The sequence below is a fragment of the Macaca mulatta genome, chromosome 2, assembly GCF_049350105.2.
Source record: "Macaca mulatta isolate MMU2019108-1 chromosome 2, T2T-MMU8v2.0, whole genome shotgun sequence".
Taxonomy (NCBI): domain Eukaryota; kingdom Metazoa; phylum Chordata; class Mammalia; order Primates; family Cercopithecidae; genus Macaca; species Macaca mulatta.
The window spans coordinates 46,373,506-46,393,211 of record NC_133407.1 but is presented as its reverse complement, the minus strand read 5'-3'; the positions used below and the strand labels follow the sequence as shown (position 1 = coordinate 46,393,211).

At 39.4% G+C, this 19,706-nt stretch overlaps 1 protein-coding gene across 1 annotated transcript in view; it reads left to right on the top strand.

The window, feature by feature from the left end:
- The window catches only part of SLC9A9 (solute carrier family 9 member A9), a 605,167-nt gene that overhangs the window by 457,515 nt on the left and 127,946 nt on the right, over nt 1-19,706 (top strand). The window contains exon 13 of the mRNA XM_001111715.5: nt 14,800-14,854. Within this exon, the coding sequence (XP_001111715.2) occupies nt 14,800-14,854 (55 nt within the window). The remainder of the gene's footprint in view (nt 1-14,799; nt 14,855-19,706) is intronic.

Here is a 19,706-nt window from a genome sequence, read left to right as displayed (position 1 = left end):
ATAAACATATACAAATAGCAAAATGGAAGAAGTAAATCCAATTATATCAATACCATTAAATGTGAATGAACTAAACAATGTAATCAAAAGGCAGACACTGTCAGACTGAATTGAAAAAAAAAAAAAACTAATTTCACCTAGATTCAAAGATACAAATATCCAGAAGGGAAACGGAAAGGGAAAGAGGATGGGAAAAGATATGCCATGCAAACAATAACCACAAGAGATCTGGAGTAGTATACTAATATCAGACAAATAGACTTATGAAAAAGCATGAGACACAAAAAGGGACACTTTATAATAATGAAAGGGTTAATTCACTTGGAATATATAACATTCATAAACAGAGATGCACTCAACAACAGAGTCCCAGGATACCTGAAGCAAAAACTGACAGAAAAAGAAAAACATTAAAGAAAGTATCTTTCAATTCTACCAAAAAAAAAAAAAAAAAAAAAAAAAACAACCACAAAGGTGCTAAGTAAATTGCTAGTTTGAGAAACACCACATTCTACCACACTACAATAATATTTGTAGATTTCAAGTTCACTTTGCATTGTTATATATGGACATCTCAAGCAATAAGTATGTTCCAATAATTTCTACACTTAAATCTTCTCATAGAAGTCTATTCATGCCAAAGGATTTTTAAATTTTTATAATTTCTTTTTATTCATTAAGGTAGGCAGCATGTCAAATTAAAATTTTTTAAAAAACTGTTTAATTCTTCTGTTGCTTACTACCAATGTAACTTTTCTCAAATTAGCTAATCTTTGTGGGTCTCAGTGTTCTTATCTTTAAAACGACATTGGTAGGGTGGTATCATCTGAGCTCCCTTCCACTTACAGTTCTGAGACTGGTGTTTTCACCATGAAAATGAACTATTTCACCAAGCTAATCATCAGGAAAGCCAGATTTCTAGAATCTAGATTTCTCCATCTGAGATGGTGAAATGTACCTCACTAGGGTAGAATTTCAGCTTCTAGAAAGACTTCTGAGAACTCTTAACATATGAACCATATGAACCTTGGTTCATATGGAATTCATAGGTTTAAGTTGGAGCACTTAATAAAGCATATTTTGATTTAAGGCATCATAAGTGGATTATGTTCAGGAGCACTTTCATTCCTCCTGTGTAGGTCCTACTATATCTTATGATATGATCTGCACTCCTAACATCTGCCATTGTCAGATGTCACAACTCGTATGTGAATTTCTTGTGAAAACCTGAGCCAGACTAGGAATAGGAACAGTCTATGTCAAGTTGTACATGAATATTCAAGTACCTTAGAGAAACATTTAAAGACACAATTCTGACATTAAGGCTGGAAACAAAGCTATGTTTAAGATTTGTTATATTTATGGATTTCTTAAGAAATTTCAAATCCCTGAAAACTTAGTTTCCAGTTTAAGTGAAACCTTTTTACTGTTGCATGCTTACTAATGTGAATAGCTTTCTACATTAGTCTGTTGCCAGGTAGGAAAAACAATGGCATATTCAAGCTGAGTAAATTAAAGGAACTTAGTAAGGAACTATTACATGAGCTGGTTTTAGAAAACAAGGAATAGTGCAGTACCCCAGGACTGGAATCAATGGAGAGCAGTTACCAACCTATACCCAAATGGGAATATTTACCAGAACCCAGAGAGGGTAGCTGGGTAGGGTAAATAGAGAGGGATTAAGGAGCTGAGGCTTTGATAGAAGAATACAGACAAGCCTGGTGACCTGGCAGGAAGGAAGAAATAGATACCCTGTCTCACTCTCCTCTCTCCTTCCAATATCCTGCCAGTGCTTCCTATTGGCTAAACCAATTCAAGACCAAAGAGCACGATAACCCAAATGATGCCACCATCTACATTGGTCTGCATTCCAGAGTCCAGGATAATGTGGAGAAAAGGGAGTAGAGTAAATGTAGAGGGAAAAATGAAAAGGTCAGCAGTCCGGAAGATCCAAGGGTAAAATAGTAAAAACAATTACAAAGTTGTTATTTCACCCAGGATCAGGACTGGGGGAGGCAAACAAGGTACCTAGGATGCAAAATCTAAGGAGGCAGTCACTCTCGGGCTCATAAAAATGCTCAGCACTTGCATGATCCTGAGAGACAGGATGTCTTCCTTGCCTCACTCTAGTCCTGGCTCTGATTCAACCCAGTGATGACTAAAAGTTGCTTGACACAGAATTTTAAAAGGGAATGAATTATCTTTTTTTTTTTTGCATTAATTCAGTCAAAAGTTTTTTTTAATTGTTTATTTCCTTAGGTTTTTGGGAAACAGGTGGTATTTGCTTACATGAGTAAGTTGTTTTGTGGTAATTTGTGAGATTTTGGTGCACCCATCACCTGAGTAGTATACACTGGACCCAATTTATAGTCTTTTATCCCTCACCCACCTCCCAGCCTTTCCCCTGAGTCCCCAGTGTTTAATGTATCATTCATAGGCTTTTTCATCCTCATAGCTTAGTTCCCACTTATGAGTGAGAACATACGATGTTTGGTTTTCCATTCCTGAGTTACTTCTCTTAGAATAATAGTTTCCAGTTCCATCCAGATTGCTGCAGATGCCACTAATTCCTTCCTTCTTTGTGGCTGAGTAGTAGAGAATGAATTATCTTTTAATCTGTAAGCATAAAAAGAACATTTTGTTTGAAAGATTTCAAAATATGTCTTTTGAATTTTTCCCCAAGGACAGCAAATAACATACTAGCCATATATGAAGTATCCAGAGGCTAGTATGTGTAATGGCTTGACATTATTATTGAACCCTAGATTTTTATTATTTTGTGTGGGTATTCATTTATTCCAGCTGCACATTTTTTCACACTTTAGCATTTTTGAAGTCAAGTGTGTCTCATAATCAATGGTGTCACAAATATAATTAACAGCATTTTTCTTCTTAGATGTATGTAAAGTAATGGTATGCCTTATTAACTACATCTAGGTTTGATGAAACTTACTGTATGTACTTTGAAGATATATATGAGTGTAACAAATTTTTCATGTCCACCACAATATCTAGCATATACTAATGGTCTTGATATATTCTCAACCGGTATTTCATGAATGAATGAGTGGGTGAATTAGTGAGTGAAGGAGAGAATTAATGAAATAGTCTATCTGCCCTGCTTTTAGGATGTGGATAGTGTGGTGTCAGGAAAAATATCAGTTCATATACAATAGTTGTTTAAGCTTTCATCATGATCTCCTAGAATGATAGGCCAAAACGGCCTGAATGTTATATTAGCCACGAGCATCCAATTAACTTTCATTATGTCATTTTCTGCCAAATTAATGCTAATTCTGTTTCCATGCTGTGCACTTTCCGTAGTCTTCATAACAATTTCAGAACCTGTTTTACAACATATTCTTGCTACTCTTTTCCTCTTTGCCTTTCTCTTCTGCTATAAGACAGCTTCTTCCCCATAGTATTGTTGCCAATTTTCATTCACTTTCCTGATTTTAAACCATTGATTCCAAAATCAAGGTACAGTTTTCATTATAATTCTAGTGTTAACCACAAATTCTTTCCCTTTTAAAATTTTAAATATTTAATTTCTTTTTAACATAGTCATGCACACAAGCATGCACTTCAGCCCAATGGTTAATAGCAGACTTGACCAGAGAAAAACATTATTTTTCTAGTGATTTACTTTAATCCATCTCAGCAAGAAACTGAAATGATTTTCTTCTCTTTTTATGTGTCATGCAGTAGCAGCTTCCTTGCTTACCCATTGTCTTTCTGTCAGCTTTCCTTTTAAAATTAAGATATTTATTCATTTTTAGCAAAAACCAAGATAATGCATTATTAAGACATTTCTGACTTGATTCTCTTCTGGGACTACGGAAAAAGTTTTTTTCACTAAAGTAAAAATAGAAGTGAAATATAGATATATATGTGGGTGTACATATGTGTGTGTGTGTGTGTATATATATATATATACAACATCTGTGAATTAGTAGCATCTGGTCTTAATATGGTCTATAATATAATATGGTCTTACAGAATGTTAACTGCTCCAAATGAAAATAAGATTTCAGTTATTTGTAGAGATTGTAAATCAAATCTGCTTCCAATTGTGGGCTTAAACAACAGTTTTGGCAACCATTATATATCCCAAAGCTGTTTTAATTTTAATTTTAGTGATACATTAGTGTTGGTGAAACAATCTTCTTTGGCTATTTTTTCATGTTTTCAGTCCACGTGGTTAATAATTCTGTACCGTCTCCAGGATGTTGGTGATGGATAGCCTGAAGCAACAAATTTACTGGTGCAAAATTATTAAAGAAACCAATTGCAAGTGCTTTTTAATAGTTAATCTAAAGAAGTGGGTTATAAATTTTTCTTTTTTTGCTTTTAATAACTAAAATACATGGTGTTGTAATAACTTCAAATCCTCTTCCCAAACTCCATATGTTTTATATAATACATGAATATTACCTAGTGTAGATTCTACATATTAGCTGTTACTATAATAATGTTGTGTCTCCAGCTCCCTTTTCACCCGCTGCCTTCCTTCCATGCTTCATGGTGGAGATACCTCTGTTGACCTTAGGCTTTTGTTCCCATCTCTTTCTGCCCTCAGGAATAAGTCTGATTCACTTGTATCTGGTGTGAATACAAGCTCAAATATTACCTCTCCTAAGTCCTTGCCTTGTAAGGCCTAATCTTCAATGAGGAATGAAGAGTTTTATCCTGTGCTAAGGAAGTCTAGGCATTGGCAGTTAGCGAAAGTCCTGATTTGGGAGGAAGCTTTCTCAAAACATCTTATAAACCATCTTTCCCTATTAATATGCAAAGCTGATCTGGTGGTAAGGGAGTGGGGGCGGAGGGCAGTTCAGCATCAACCATTAGAATTTTATGTTTTGAATGAGTTGTGTTGTAGGTACATATCCATCAATTTTGCAAAGCTTTGTTGCTTCCTTCTAAGGATTCTTTCCAAGATATCACTCCACAAAAATATTTGCTTTGGCTGGGTTAAATGTTATTTTGGATTATTGCATAGAGGAGTTTTACGGTTCTTTAAATATATTATATATATATTCCATGCATTCCCCCCTTATTGTCAAAATATACTTGTGATTTTGTAGATGATGTTCATGGGGAGAATATGCTCCTTGCATCAAGAGAACACATTCCCATTAAGGCTCCTTCCCTTCCAGGTTTCCCACTGAAGCCTGAGCACATCAAAGAGCAACAATGTGGAGACTCACCCTGAGATCTCACTGCTGACCCCGATGCACGCCAAGCATGGTCTTTAATGGCAAGCTGGGATTAGGCCACAGTTCTGCCTGGAGTTCCTCATAGCTTAGCGTTTCACTTGACAGTGAAAGTGAGGGAAGGAGATCCACTTCTGGCATTAGATCATTCTGTTTATTTAACTGTGAAATAACCACAGTGATTTTCAGGTTTTAGGTTTCCACTTCTTGCTCAGACCCCTGACAGCCTGGGATTTGTTTTTCAACCATTTATGGTTTCATACCAACATATAAAGCTGCTACAACTACTTCATATTCAGTAATAAAATGCCCCTCTTTTTTCCCATATAACTTGTTCAGTCTGACATTGTGAAGACTCCCCACCCAGTAACACTAGAATTTTAAAAAGCAAATCCACTTGAAAGGATGGCTTTTCTGGGGATGTGCATTTGACTCTGATAAATCCCTAATTGCCCAGGCAGGCCACCCAGAGTGAAGCCTTAGGGAAGAAAGGCCAGATGCCTTGATAAGCTATTACATCTGTCTTCCTACCAAAGGGTGTCAGTATGCTTGCAGCTTAGGTCAACAGAAATCAGTCTGTGTATTCATTTTCAATCTAGTTTCTAATGGACTCTTATCTGTAGCCTGAAATTAGCTTACATCTTGGCAGAACTAAGTACTCCAAACTCAAGGGAAGTTGTGCCAAACATAAAGCACAGGATGTAGATCTGCATTTGTGTCTGTGACATGTACTTGCTTATTCATGTTTATTTTTCAAAGAACATAATGTTTTCAGCACACTTACACACTCCAAACTGTATATCTAAATTGTCAGACACATGTAAACACCGGCCACACATTTTTATCTCTGCACCCAGAACATCCCCACTCTTAGTCTTTACACTCCAAAACCTCCATCATAAACAAGCCTCCACTGGAATCAGAAATCACAAGGAAAATCACAGGTGAGGAAGGGTAAAACATAACTGTTTTGCTGGAAATCTTGACAGTTAAATCTTTTATTCAGGAGGCCTAAGTATCAAAGACAACAATATCTATTAATACCACTACCACAACAAGAACAACAGCTACTGCTTCTAAGTATTTTCTAGGGGCCAGATCCTGTGCCAAGCCCCTTACGTGTATTATCCCACAACAGCCTATGACATACTTACCATTCCTATCTCCATTTTGTGGAAAAGGAAACCGAGGTACAGTTTCCTGCCTAAAGTCACACAGGGAAGTGATGGGAACAGCCAGTCAGAATGTCTAACTCCTAATGTTCATGCTCTGTGCCTCTTCTTAGCTGTTACCTAGTATTTTCAGTCAACTGTGTCAGCAAAGAGTTAAAGAGAGACCTGACCCTTCTTTAGTCTAGTCAACCCAACAGAGTTTCATGAAATCCATTCCATCTCCATAATCTCTAAGAGAAAAGTAAATGGCATATGGGCAACCTTGGAATACCAGGACAGGAATGGTGCATGAATCCTTGACCCAGCTGTTTTCAATTTGGTAGACAAGTCCCAGGGGTAGAAAAATTGACCTAGCAAAGCATATGAGTACCAGGCAATGACAGTGTGTCCATGCAGTGGTGGAAACCCAGAGGGGCACCACTGCTCTCAGCAGCATCCCAGCTCTGCATCTTCATCTCCTATGGGGGGGCTCACAATCATATCACATACTTCATGTCCCCAAATTATAGAACCCCCCTTTCTTCCTTCTTCTCCCTCTAACCCTTCTTAAATAAGATGTCCAAAGTGTCTTTAAATACTTGACATGCCACACCCTTCTCCAGCTTCTATGAATATTCCCAGTCCATTTATCTTGACCTTGAAGAACTCATTATCCCTTCCTTATTCTTAGACTTTACCTTTTGGTCAGAATCTCCACTTCAGACAAGCAACTAGACAAAACTCTGAGGGGGTTGCTATTTTTCTTGAGTTGATAACAATGTAGAGAGCTGACTCTGCTTCACTCACAATAGAAGTGCTCAGATCCAATCTTACTGACCCTGAGTTTCAGTTTTATCTTTCTAATAGGATGTCCCTTGGGGGAAATTCCCATGCACATGCTTCTCCTTCTTTAATATGGCTAATGGTAGGATGAACCATTCAAGTGTCTGGAGTAGAAACTCAGAAACACCTCAATACTTTCCTCCTCTTCTTCCCACAGTGAGCCTGTCATGTGCAATGGCCCTCACCACCCCTTCATGTATATATCTCTGAAATCTATCTCTTCTTTTCCACCACTGCTAACTTAGTTAGACCCTAATGAACTCTTGGTTGGACCATTGCAATAGACTACTAAATGACCTCCATGCCTCCAGTTTCTTTTTTTTTTTTTTCTTTTCTATCCCAACCTGAAGACAACCACCAGTTTCTTAATATCACAATGTATACTTCCAGTGATCTTTCTAAAACATAAATGTAATTATTTCACCCCGTACTGCCTACAGAGAAACAAAAAATGCTTTCCTAAGCATAGCACTCAAGATTCTTCATAATTTGGCCTTATGTTACTTTCTGGTGTCATCCAAAGCAACTCTGTTCACCTCCATGTTTATGACCCTCGCAGTCTAGCCATACAGAGTTATTTATGATGTTCCAACCTACTTTGTTCTCCTATGCCTTTGCCCACGCTGTGCCTGGAGTCCCCTCCCCTAAACTTCTCTCTTACCATTAACTTTTCAGTGTCCATCTCCTCTATGAAACTTACCTAAATGCTCCATAGCTCATCTTGATTGGGCTCTTTGTTGGTGTGTTCAAATAATTAATGTACAATGCTTATCACACCATACTGTAGTTCTTTGCTTCCAATCTGTTTTTCCCATTAGATCTTGGGTCACTGATGGCAGGAATCCTATCATTGACCTTTATATCCTAGCGTCTGTCATTTATGGAAAAGCCACTCTTGTCTTTAACCTATATTGTATTTATGACTCAATTTAGGGTACATCCATTTCTCTAATAATAACAGCACTAACAAGGAGAGCATCAACTAATATTTCATGAGTGCTTCCTAGATGGCAGCCAATATTTTATATATTTTATTAACTCATTTCATCCTTATAATAGCTCATGAAATAGATACATGCTTATCCCCACTTATAGTTGGGAAAACTGAGATTTGCAAAGGTTAAGTAATTTGTCTCAAAGTTATGCAAGTAGTAAATAATGGAAGTGAAATTTGAATCCATGCAACCTGATTCCAGGGTCCAAATTCTTAACTACTGTGCCACACTTAAATTACAAAATGAACCAAAGTGAGTTTTTCCGCTTACTTTAGTTCATTTTCTTGTTTCCCAAATTGAAATTAAAATATTTGAATTATTAACTGTATTAATGTTGGTCTTACACAAGCTCTGGGATTATTTAGTCAAATAATACAGGGTACAGTCGCAGATGTTGGCCCCCAAGTGATATTCTCATGGCTACACAATAGTCCCCAAACCTCAGTGGGTATCTTTCAGACGCCTCCATTTCAAGCTGAATTTATGTGCTCAATATCCAGCCACTCTTCCCTTACTGAAAATGTCATTTTTTAGACTTTGCCATCAAAAGCAGGTCTTAGAGGAAATAATGTATCTTCCCCACCACCCAGGCCCTGTCAGCAGGGGGCTCAAAAGAATCAAAACTGCACCTAAGACTACTGGAATTCACAGGATGAAACTAAGCCCTAGTAGTATTTCAGTGCCTTTCAGAGGCGCTAAGTGATAAGAATCAGAGTGGAATTTGTTGGCTTTAATGGGAAAAGTGAGCCTTTTGTTAGTTACCTTGCTTTCCCTCTAAGAAAAACCCAACTTTGGGGCATTTTTTTTTAAACTATGGTTGGGTATAAGAGCATCCCGAGATTTTAATATGTCTAATAAAACTCACCAAAGAATGGAAGCACAATAGGAAGGGAGGGTGCATTATGGTGCACAAGAGATGTGTTGTGCTCTGAAAATGGAGCTTGATGCTCCTTGTAAATGAGGAACCCGGAGTGAGATGTATGAGGGCACAGCTGGGAATATGTGCGAAGCTTGCCTTCATTTCCATTTGAATACCATAGAGGCAGCACTCAACTTGCTTAAAATTAAAAGGTACATCAGGAATGCAAAACATCATATAAAATTTTAACCAGCCTTTTTAGTTGCTTTCTAATTCTTTACTGGTTCTTTATTTCCCTATATTTTTTCTATATTTTTTCCTCTATATTTTCTTGGGCTGTGTGGTTATTTATCCCTCCACCCTCGGCTCACCTTTTCTAAGGCTGCATGCACCTTTACAATTATTTATCCACCGCGGTCACCTATTCTTTATAATAATGTATTTCTTTCTCTTTCTTTCCTTTTCACCTTCCTTTTGTTTGCTTGCTTTCTGCTCAGCTCCTCCCTTTTTCTTCTTTCTCCTTGCTCCTCAGACACCATCTTTTCCTTCTTTGTGGCCTTGTTACCCTAACTAGTCTACCAATAAATTATAAATAATTCAAAACCAGGCGAGGCACAATGGCTCACACCTGTAATCCCAACACTTTGGGAAGCCAAGGTGGATGGATCACTTGAGCCCAGCACTTCGAGACTAGCCTGGGCAACATGGCAAAACCCTATCTCTACTGAAAATTCAAAAATTAGCTGGATGTAGTGGCACACGCCTGTAATCTCAGCTACTCGGGAGGCTAAGGCAAAAGAATCACTTGAACCCAGGAGGTAGAGGTTGCAGTGAACCAAGAACATACCACTGTACTCCAGCCTGGGTGACAGAACGAAACTGTGTCTCAAAAACAAAAGAAATAAATTTTTAAAAAAATCAAAACCTAGGAAACTTGGCCCTCTTTAAACAGAAACAATGTTTTGCTATGAGACCAGAAATCCTTGCTATACACTAGCTGCTCCCTGTGGCTCAGTTGTGGTTGTTGCTATATATTCAAAGGTTGCCCAGTGCAGAAACAAGTACTAGGAGGGCTTATCTCTGAAAGTAATAAGTAACTGAGCTCTGGCCCCACTGATAAGTACTGAAATATAATAATATCAATAATAGCTGCTAACATTCTTAAAAGCTTACTATATAACAGGTCCTAAATTTTCTCATTTAGTCCTCACCACAACCCTGTGAAATGGGTTCTCTAATTATCCCCATTGTACTAGTGAAGAAACCAAGATGGAGACAGAGTGAGTGACACAGGTCACAAAACAAGTGAGAAGCAGAGCCACATTTCTCAACCCAGGCAGTCTGGCTACAAACCATCCTCTTGACAGCTGGGTTTCACTGACCCTTCAACAACTACAGGGTAATCATGAAGGCCAGATTCCAACTAGGGCCAATGTATACTGTAGAGCTTGCCCTGCATGGTTGGGTATAACCAGACAGGTGAGCAAAGGGTGAGCCAGGGTTGCCACAGACAAAACAAGGTGATCTCTGGTGCCCAGAAGGGATTCTGTTTGGGAGCAGAGAGTAGAGTTGGAGGAGTACAGCTACTTCACTCCAAGTCTCAGTAACTTCTAGTGATGGGAGATCTGAGACCTAGGAAGGGCATCGTGGTGGATGGGCCAGGATGGTGATCAGACAGAAGGGAGGACAGTGCTTGGAGTTCAGGCAGGGTATCTCACAAGTTCAGTGGTAGCCAGCATGGCCCAAAATACCAGCCTGGAGTTTGGAGGGAGGGGGTCCAGTCCATGGGAGAGAAACTGGCAGATTACCGTTTGGCCAGAGCTCAGGGACTGTATTTGGTACCAGGGCTCAGAAACAAGGACGAGTCCAGTTACTGAATCCAGGACACTGTCCAGGTCAGATGAGCAGAAAGGGTAGCTAGCTTAACATTGAGGGAGAGGTGCTAAAGACCCTTGGATGTCACCTAAGGAGGTTGGACTTCATACTGTGATCTCACCTAGGGGGCTGCTATATACATGTAACACCACAATCTGGGACGATATTATGTCTTCTTTCTAATAACCTCTCAAAAACTCATTATGTATAAATGATCTTTTGTGCACAAAAGTGGATGTTCATGCATTAAAAAGGGCTGTAAAAAGTTTTTGAAAGTGAGTGGACACATGGTTAACCCTAAAATAACATCAGTTTCATATTCTGACTTGCTTTCTTGAAGAGGAGAGTAAGAGATACAGATGTAGTTGGCATGTTTGCATACCCCCGGGATGCTGTGTGAAGGTGCCATGCATGTCTATGTCAGCTTATATATCACAAACGAGAAAAGGCAGAAAATTGCCCTCCAAGGCAATGGAAGTTGGTCTGAGGGTGTGCAAGGGTATTATAAGAACAATTGTGTGTGATTGTAAGTCCTCCTATAATATTTGAATTAGATAGATAGGTAGATAGCTAGCTAGCTAGCTAGCTAGCTAGCTAGCTAGATAGATAGATAGATAGATAGATAGATAAAATAAAAATAAATTTGTCAGGGTTAGTCCTACAATAAATTAAAAGGGGTGGGGGTCATAGGGACAATATGTTGACATATTGTCACAGCCAGGAAAAATAAAGGCAATCTAACTGGCAGATATGAGAATTAAAAAAAAAAAAAAAAATGACAGTAGCCAGGGACCATTTATTGTGGTCATAAAAAGGTTCATACACCTCTCAGAAATCATTGTAATGCAGCAAGTGTTAGACTTTATGGGACCAGTTGCAATATTGAGTCCCCAGTTAAGATTAGAATATCCCCCTTACACCCTATTTAAGGAGGCAGGTAGCCAAGAAACATATATTAGCCAGATTTTCATCAAAAGTACCTAATATCACAAGTGAAAGAAGGCATTGTTTCCTTCATGGCACTTAAGCTGTGGTACATTTTTTATATTATCCTCATTGAACCTCCCAAACTGTATGCCCTGTGCAGGCGAGGACCATGTTCACCCTGGTTCCCCAGGAGAGAAGCACCTTTCATGGAGGTTGACTTTCCTCAAGCCACTTGTGGCATTTGTCCTGCTCTGGACCTGCCCTGAGATGAGATGTGGGAGGAGGTACAGGCTTCTTCCCAATCAGGCCTCTGAGATGCCTTCCACTGAGTCCCCATCAACTGAAAGAATTTCATCCACTTCCTCCGCCCCATCTAGCTGTGCAGGAATGTCTTCTGTGATTGCTGCTGTGAAGAAAAGCTTTCACTTTAGTGAAAGGCCTCAGTACTGCCTCAAACGTTAAATGTTGGGCTTCTTGTAAAATTCTATTTTTGTCCTCTCCAGGTTTCTAGACAGAGACCTAGGAAAAGGCCCTAAGCAGATACAGTGGTGGGAGCCCCATGACCCTCATTTCAGTTCACTGCCAACCTGGGTGCCCAGCAGCTTCGTCCGTGAGATCTGGGCTTATCCAGCAATGAAGCCTCTAGGGAGCAGCCAGCACCTGCCGGAGGGCTCTAATCCACCACACAGCTGTGAAAGTGGCCTAGCCCCGTAAGAGAAGTGGGCTGGGAGCCTCTACACCTGGGTTCCACTGTCAGAGCCAGGCCATCCCCACCCCTCTCTACACTGCTGTTCTCCCCTCTTCCCTTCGTCCCTTGGTCCCTTCCCCTCTCCTTTCTCCTCCCTCCTTCCCCTTTCCTTTCTCCTCCCTGACATCCTTTCCCTCTCTCCTCCCCTTTCCTTTCTTGTTACTTCTCAGATGACATAGATCAAATTGCTCGTTTTCCTACTCCAAGAAGCAAAGGTTCCTCCCCTCCAGAGGCTCTTCCCAGTGCCCTAAAGGCAAAAACTTCAGCACAGAATAAATAGCTATGAATTTGCCCCCCTTGGTTAGAGAGACGGGGCTATTCATGTCCACAAGACACTTACCTGTGAAGAATCAGAAGTATTTTAAACAGGTGGGACTTTACTGTTACTGTTCTCCTTATAAAGAGTTACACATTTGCTTGACTGGAGGCTTCTCATGTGGCTTTGCTTCCCCCACCCCAACAGCAGGCCTGGAAGATGATTACAGAGGTGTTTATGATGAACAAGAGTTGAAGAAAAGTCCCTAAATGTCTAGCAAATGTGGATTCACAGGAAGGACTCTGGTGGAGCTTGGGCAAGACCTCTCCCCAGCCCTCCCCCCAGCCCTCCCACCCTGCCCCACTCCAGCTGAAGCAGGCAGAGGGACGCTCCCTGGAAACAGAGGAAGTTTGAGTTTCAGGGCCCCTCACTTGGTCTGGCCCTCCAAGGCCCTGGGAAGATCCCCAGTACTGTGTTCCCATGGTCTCATATTTTTGTAGGATTTGCAAAAAAATACATAGTTTCAACACAGTTGGGTTCAACTGCTGTTTCTTTCCACTACAGCTGCCTTTTCCTCATACTTCTCCTCTGATCAGATGGTATTGGAATAGCTGTGGGCATTTGGGGGATCCAACTAAGGGGAAACTGAATTGAGAGTGAATTTAGTTTAGATTGAATGGGATACATTCGTGTGGGCTGCAGTCACTTCTGTGCATGGCTAAGCCACTGCTGTCCACCCCAGAGTAGGAATGGCTTACAGGAATAATGCACAAGTCTGAATTAAATATAAACGTGTCCTATGGTGCCTGGCATCAGAAGTCTGTGGGTAGTGAAGGAAAAACAAGGTTTGAGATGCATTGAGCCAGGCTGGAGACTCTGTTGAAAATTCTTCTAATCATGAGATATATAAAATGCAGTTTTCATTGATGCCTCATCAAAATGGAAATTCAGGAATATATTCAATGACAAAGCATGTACACTGATAAGTACACTGTGCATTGCTTATGGGAATTGCATAAAATAAAATTTATCAGAAATCTTGCATTTGCGGGACCTTACCCTGTAGCAGTGAGGCACATAGCAAGCTTGTCTGTGTGTAAGAAATCGTGCCTTAATGCCTTCCAACTATCAACAATTTTTATCAGTCTTGCTAGAGGAAAGACTGCCTTATCTTTTTATTCTCTAATACAAAATCATTATCATATAAAGAGAGGAGCAAAGTTAGGAGGCAAAAATTCCAGAAGAAAGTTATTTTAGCAGTGTGTCAGACAGTTAATTAATTAAAATGTTTTGTGTTTGTCCTGGGCTTTGAGAGGTCTATTGCAGTTGCCAGCTTTAAAAACATAGTAATTTTTTTGTGACTTATCCTTCTGAAGAGTCACTTTCACTCCCAATTTTGTATTTATATTTTTGTATTATTTTCCTTAAAGAGAGAGCCCCCAAACTGTATACGCCTCAGACTCCACAGTCTGAATCCTCCCTATGGGGAAGTCTCTAGAAAAACGTTCTGTTTACTCTGCCTCAGGAAACACTGCTCCAGGCTGGACACACACATTCCCAGGACATTTTGGTCAATGGGTGGTTGCCGAGGTACCAGGCCATCTTCTCTCCAGAATGTGTGTTTTTGGGACTATGGAGGACTTTTTCCTGATGGCTGCTATCCTAGGTTTCAGGGATGCTTACCTTGCCAGGAAAGACAGTAGTGAAGAGCTGCTGTTGATGCTTAACTTCTCCAGCATCCTGAGGCCCAGCTGTTCAAGTTCTTATTTTGGTATAAATCTGAGGTTCTTTTGATTCAAGAAGAGGTAGGATAGTTTTCTGCCAAATCTTTTCTCAGATACACATTTTGTTTGGGTTAGGTCATCTGACACGCAAGACTGTCTCATTCCTTCTGCAGCAGGGGATTGACCAGTTTTTGGTTTTCTTTAACAGAGTTGGCGTGGACCTGGATGAAAATTTGAAGGAGGATCCCTCCTCACAGCACCAGGCAAGTCAAAGAAACCAATGCACAGAATATAGAGATATGATTGTTCTGTTCCATAGGCTGTTCCATGTTTGTCCAGCATGTGACCAAGGAGCTATTTCTAAATGGAGCTTCCTCTGCTGATAAAACAAATGAGATTACAATAAAATACAAGGGAATTCAGGGTGTTGATAACTTCTAGCATATGAATGCTTAGAACTAGCATGTACTTGCAAGCCTCTCTATGGCAGCACGAAGCCTGAAAACTTTACAAAGTACAAGCAATACCATGATGGCTCTTAGAATGAGGCACTCCATAGTTAAAATCCCTACCCAGCAACTTGCTAGCTAGCCGACTCAGTGAAATTTACACTAAGTATGTCCAATGCATGTTGCACAAACAACAAATTGACTTATTTCTCCTGGACGGCTTCTCATCCGGTCTGAGGCCCAAGAAACTGTCTAGGTGATCCATTCCTGACTTAATTGAACAACAATTATCTACAGAGACCTGAAAATCCTTTGGGGTAATTGTTTAGAACAATGAGCTCTTCCCTGATATATTAGTTCGTTCTCACAATGCTGATGAAGACATACCCAAGACTGGGTAATTTATACAGGAAAATGGTTTAATGGACTTACAGTTCCACATGGCTGGGGAGGCCTCACAATCAGGGCAGAAGGCAAGGGGAAGCAAGTCACATCTTACGTGGATGGCGGCAGTCAAAGAGAGAGCTTGTGCAGGGAAACTGTTTTTAAAACCATCAGATCTAGTGAGACCCATTCACTCTCACAAGAACAGCATGGGAAAGACCCGTCACCATAATTCAACTACCTCCCACCAGGTTCCTCCCACAGCACATGGGAATTTTGGGAGTTATAATTCAAGATGAGGTTTGGGTGGGAACATAGCCAAACCATATCACCTCAAGTAGGGGAAATGCATTCTCCAAACTGAATTTGAACCAAACGTCAAAGTAGAATCTATCATTGTCGGTTTTGCACTAGCCATTTTAAACTCAGTACTTGACACAAATAAGCAAATGCAGGGAAATTTTACACCTTTTTGCTGAAATTAGAAGTAGACAGACATAGATGTAATAGGAGAATATCATAAATAAGTGATATTACTTAATGAATTGTGTTATGAGCATATTTGTATTCTAAGGGACTCCCTCTCTTTTATTTCATGCTTATTTTTCCAATAATGCCATCAATGAGGCACAATTGGTGAGTTTTCCTGGGCAAGACACTGCTTTCCTGGCACACACAGATGAGACAAAGAAAGGAGCCTGTGCTCTGCGGAAAAAGCTGGGAAATTAAGTTGGTGATGATCCTGGCTCTCATGTACTTTGAGGTTTTTTGTCACATGTGTTCCAAGGCCAGGCAGTTTCCACAGACTCCATTGTCCAGGAAACACACCTAACTGCAGGATGGAGCACAGCAGGGGTGCCCAAAGCACTGGGATTAGAGCCAGCCTGGTGACCTTAGAAAGGAGATCAAAGCCCATCTCCTTACACTGGTGGGCTATAATGAATAGTCAGTAATGTCTGGTGGTGGCTGATTTTTAAAAAGCATTTTCATCTTGTATCAGTCAAATAATTCATTCTCCTACCTTCAAGCAAAACTTTTATCTAAATTTTGTCCTTCTTGCATACCTTTTTCTTTAAAAGAAGAAAAGACACAATTATAAAATTCATCAAATAAAATTCTCTATCTTCTAAATGCCTAATATTCTACAATCATATATACCATTATCGGTAAAAATTTCCTACTAGCCTAAATGCTTTCTTTTATAATTTAAATGTATTTTATTTTATCTCATTCATGTGACACTTTAAAACAAAGTTCATTATTAAATCAGTAACAACTCTTACCTGAAGATATTGTAGCAATAAAAGTCACTTTTTTATTAGAGAAATAGGATAGCATAACATAGAACAGTGAAAACCCTGTGATATTTGGGGTCTTGGGCAAGGTGTTTACGCCTTTGGGTCTCAGTTTCCCTCTCTATAAAATGTAAATGATAACGTCTACCTCTCCAGGCTGTTATTTATGATAAGGAAAATTGGGTTTATGAAAATGACCCAACTTAATTAAGCTAAACCCATCTCATTTTATGAATGATTGGAGACAGCTTAAACCACCACATATAATAATAGTAAAATATTTTTATAGAATTTTAAAAATCAGTAAAAAATATTAATAAGAGCAGATAGTCAAAACTAGAGGGGTAAAAAGAATCATGAATAAGCAGATCATAAGGACTTATATACTTGCTGTAGTCAAACCATAAGTAAGCTTTCTGATGGCCAAAGGGGAAATAAAGAAATAATAATTGGTAATTTATTAAATTCATATCATTAGAAGGAAAAATCATACCCTCTCCTCAAGTGATACAAAACATCACTATGTTTTTAAAGAAATCTCTCACTTGGGGCCTCCTGTAGAGGACACATAAAGCACTATCTAAATGTTAAGTAAGTAGCATTATCATTGGCATGGCTCTTCCTGAACTGCTGCTACCTACAAATTATTTTATTTTTAAGAAGTATCCTATAAGTGTTCTTATTCATGATAATGTTTGATTACCAAAGAAGTTACATTTCAGAAAGAGGTTTTCTCCACATATTGGGATAATTCTTATCTTCAGTATCAAGTACAGGAAACAGTGGGCTCTGATGGGAGGTAACAAGCTATAGTGTCCGCACAGCTGCCACTGAACCTGGACCATTTTTTGGTACTTTCCAAACTGTCAAGAACCTCTCTGCTCTCATTTTGCCTGGCAACACCTGTCTTCTTATCAACATCTCTTGCTCTGTTGGATTATATAATGTAACCCCAATTCTTAGGAGGATTGTATGTTTCCCCATGATTTGCATTTATTAAACTGGGTTTGCATTAACAAATAGGTTAATCCTTGTAATGGGCAGGCTTAATATATAAACAAAAGACCCTTCTTACTTACCAAAAGCTAAAAATTTTGCAGGTAGTTATAGTTGTTGCTGATTATACACTCTCAAAATCAAGAATAAACTATATAATTATATATATTTAAAATTATATATATTAATATGTTTTTAAATTTTTTCTTTGCTCTCTGTTGTGGAAAGTAAAATAACTTTTGGGAATGTGAACTTGTAGCTGTGGCTAACTACTAATGTCACAACTTTCCTTTTTGCCATACAATATGTTTAGAATGTGAATGGTGTTACACGATTATTTGCACCAGGCACAAAAGCTTTAGAAAGTATGTTCCATATGCAGATATTACACTCTGGATGTATACTTCATGCAAACGTGCTAATCTGAGAACTGGAAGATATTGCAGTTGTGAATTTCATGCCTCTTAAACGTGAAAAACAAAACCCTCAGGTAGCCTCCCACACAACAGGAAGTTTCCCTTGTAATTGACTCCTTGTACTTGAAAGCACACCTTTTCAGAGTAGGTGATTGTCACTGGAGCACCATACTTGCCTTCAGTCTTTTAATAGAAAACTCCTGCTACTCAAGGAAGGCTGCCAGTATTGCTTCTCTTTTTCCCTTTTGCCATTTGATCGTACTCATTCCCATATTCTTTGGGCACTAGCTATTATTCTTAACACTGCTCTAAGCACCTAATACGCGTTTGCTCACTTAATTTCCAAGATAACCCTGAGTGGGTACTATAATTATCTGCATTTTACAAATAAGGAAATTGTACACAGAGACAAAACTTGCCCAAGAACACACAGAAGGGAGAGGTGGAATTTGAACCCAGACAGTTTGGTTCCAGAGTTTCCACTTAACTGGGATGCATGCATATATTCATTCATTTACTCATACAAGTAATTCTTGGTACCCACTCCTATGGCACTAACCTAGATGTGAGGATTCAGGAGTTACCAATTAAGTTGTCTTCCTCCCGAGTATATACTGTAATGGGGGACACTGATCAGAGAAAGGTAAACTACATTCTGTGCTTTCAAAGCATGATCACAATAAAGCAGGTCAGAGGATAGAGAACAGGGGAGGAGGCTTCTTGGTCAGGGTGGAAGTGGCATTTGATCAGAGGCCAAATGATGTGTGGAAGAAACAATCCATGTGAGAAGGGGTTGAGGAGAGGTGGTCTGGCAGAGGCTACAGCAAGTATGGAGGCACTGGAGTCACAATGGGTTATGGTGTGCACAAAAGCAGCAGGAAGGCCAGCATGGCTGGAGCTGAGTAAGCAGGGTGGGAGCGGATGGAGAAAAAGTGGGAAAAACAGACAGGGGCAGGGGCCAGTCCATTGCCCATGGTGTTAGGTTTGAGTTTTTTTCTAATGTGATAGACTCCCTTGATGGTTTGGTTTGGAGCTTGAAAGTAATAGAATTAGCCCATTAAAAAAAAATGTCTCCCCATTCCACCCTGCCAGCTGTTATGATGAGGATAATTTTCATCTTTTTACATACAATTTCATTTTCTAACACTATGCTTGTTTCTTTATGGTTTCTCGATGTTACCTTCCAAATTTCTTTTGTTTCTGAAAGTCCCTTCATTGAAATTCTGGTTTGGGTTGTCCTTTATTCTTGTGTGTAACCTGGGTGGATCAGTTCTGGTCACTGCAGCACATGAAAGTGAGCAGAGCTGAGAAAGGTCTGAAGAAGGGCAACTTCAATAACTGACAGAGGGACCTGCTGTCAGAGCAACGGGGATTAAAAGGATTAGGATTTTTCCATCAGAAAGACTAGAACGAAGAAGGGATACAACAAAGTATCTGTAAACATATGAAAGGTGTAAAGCGAATGAAGACTTGTTTGCTAACTCCCAGAAAACCATAACCTGGAATACCTTTGAAGCCTGGAAGAGGCCATGGGTGAATAATAGAAGTATTTGTTCTTCTGCACAATTGATAGTT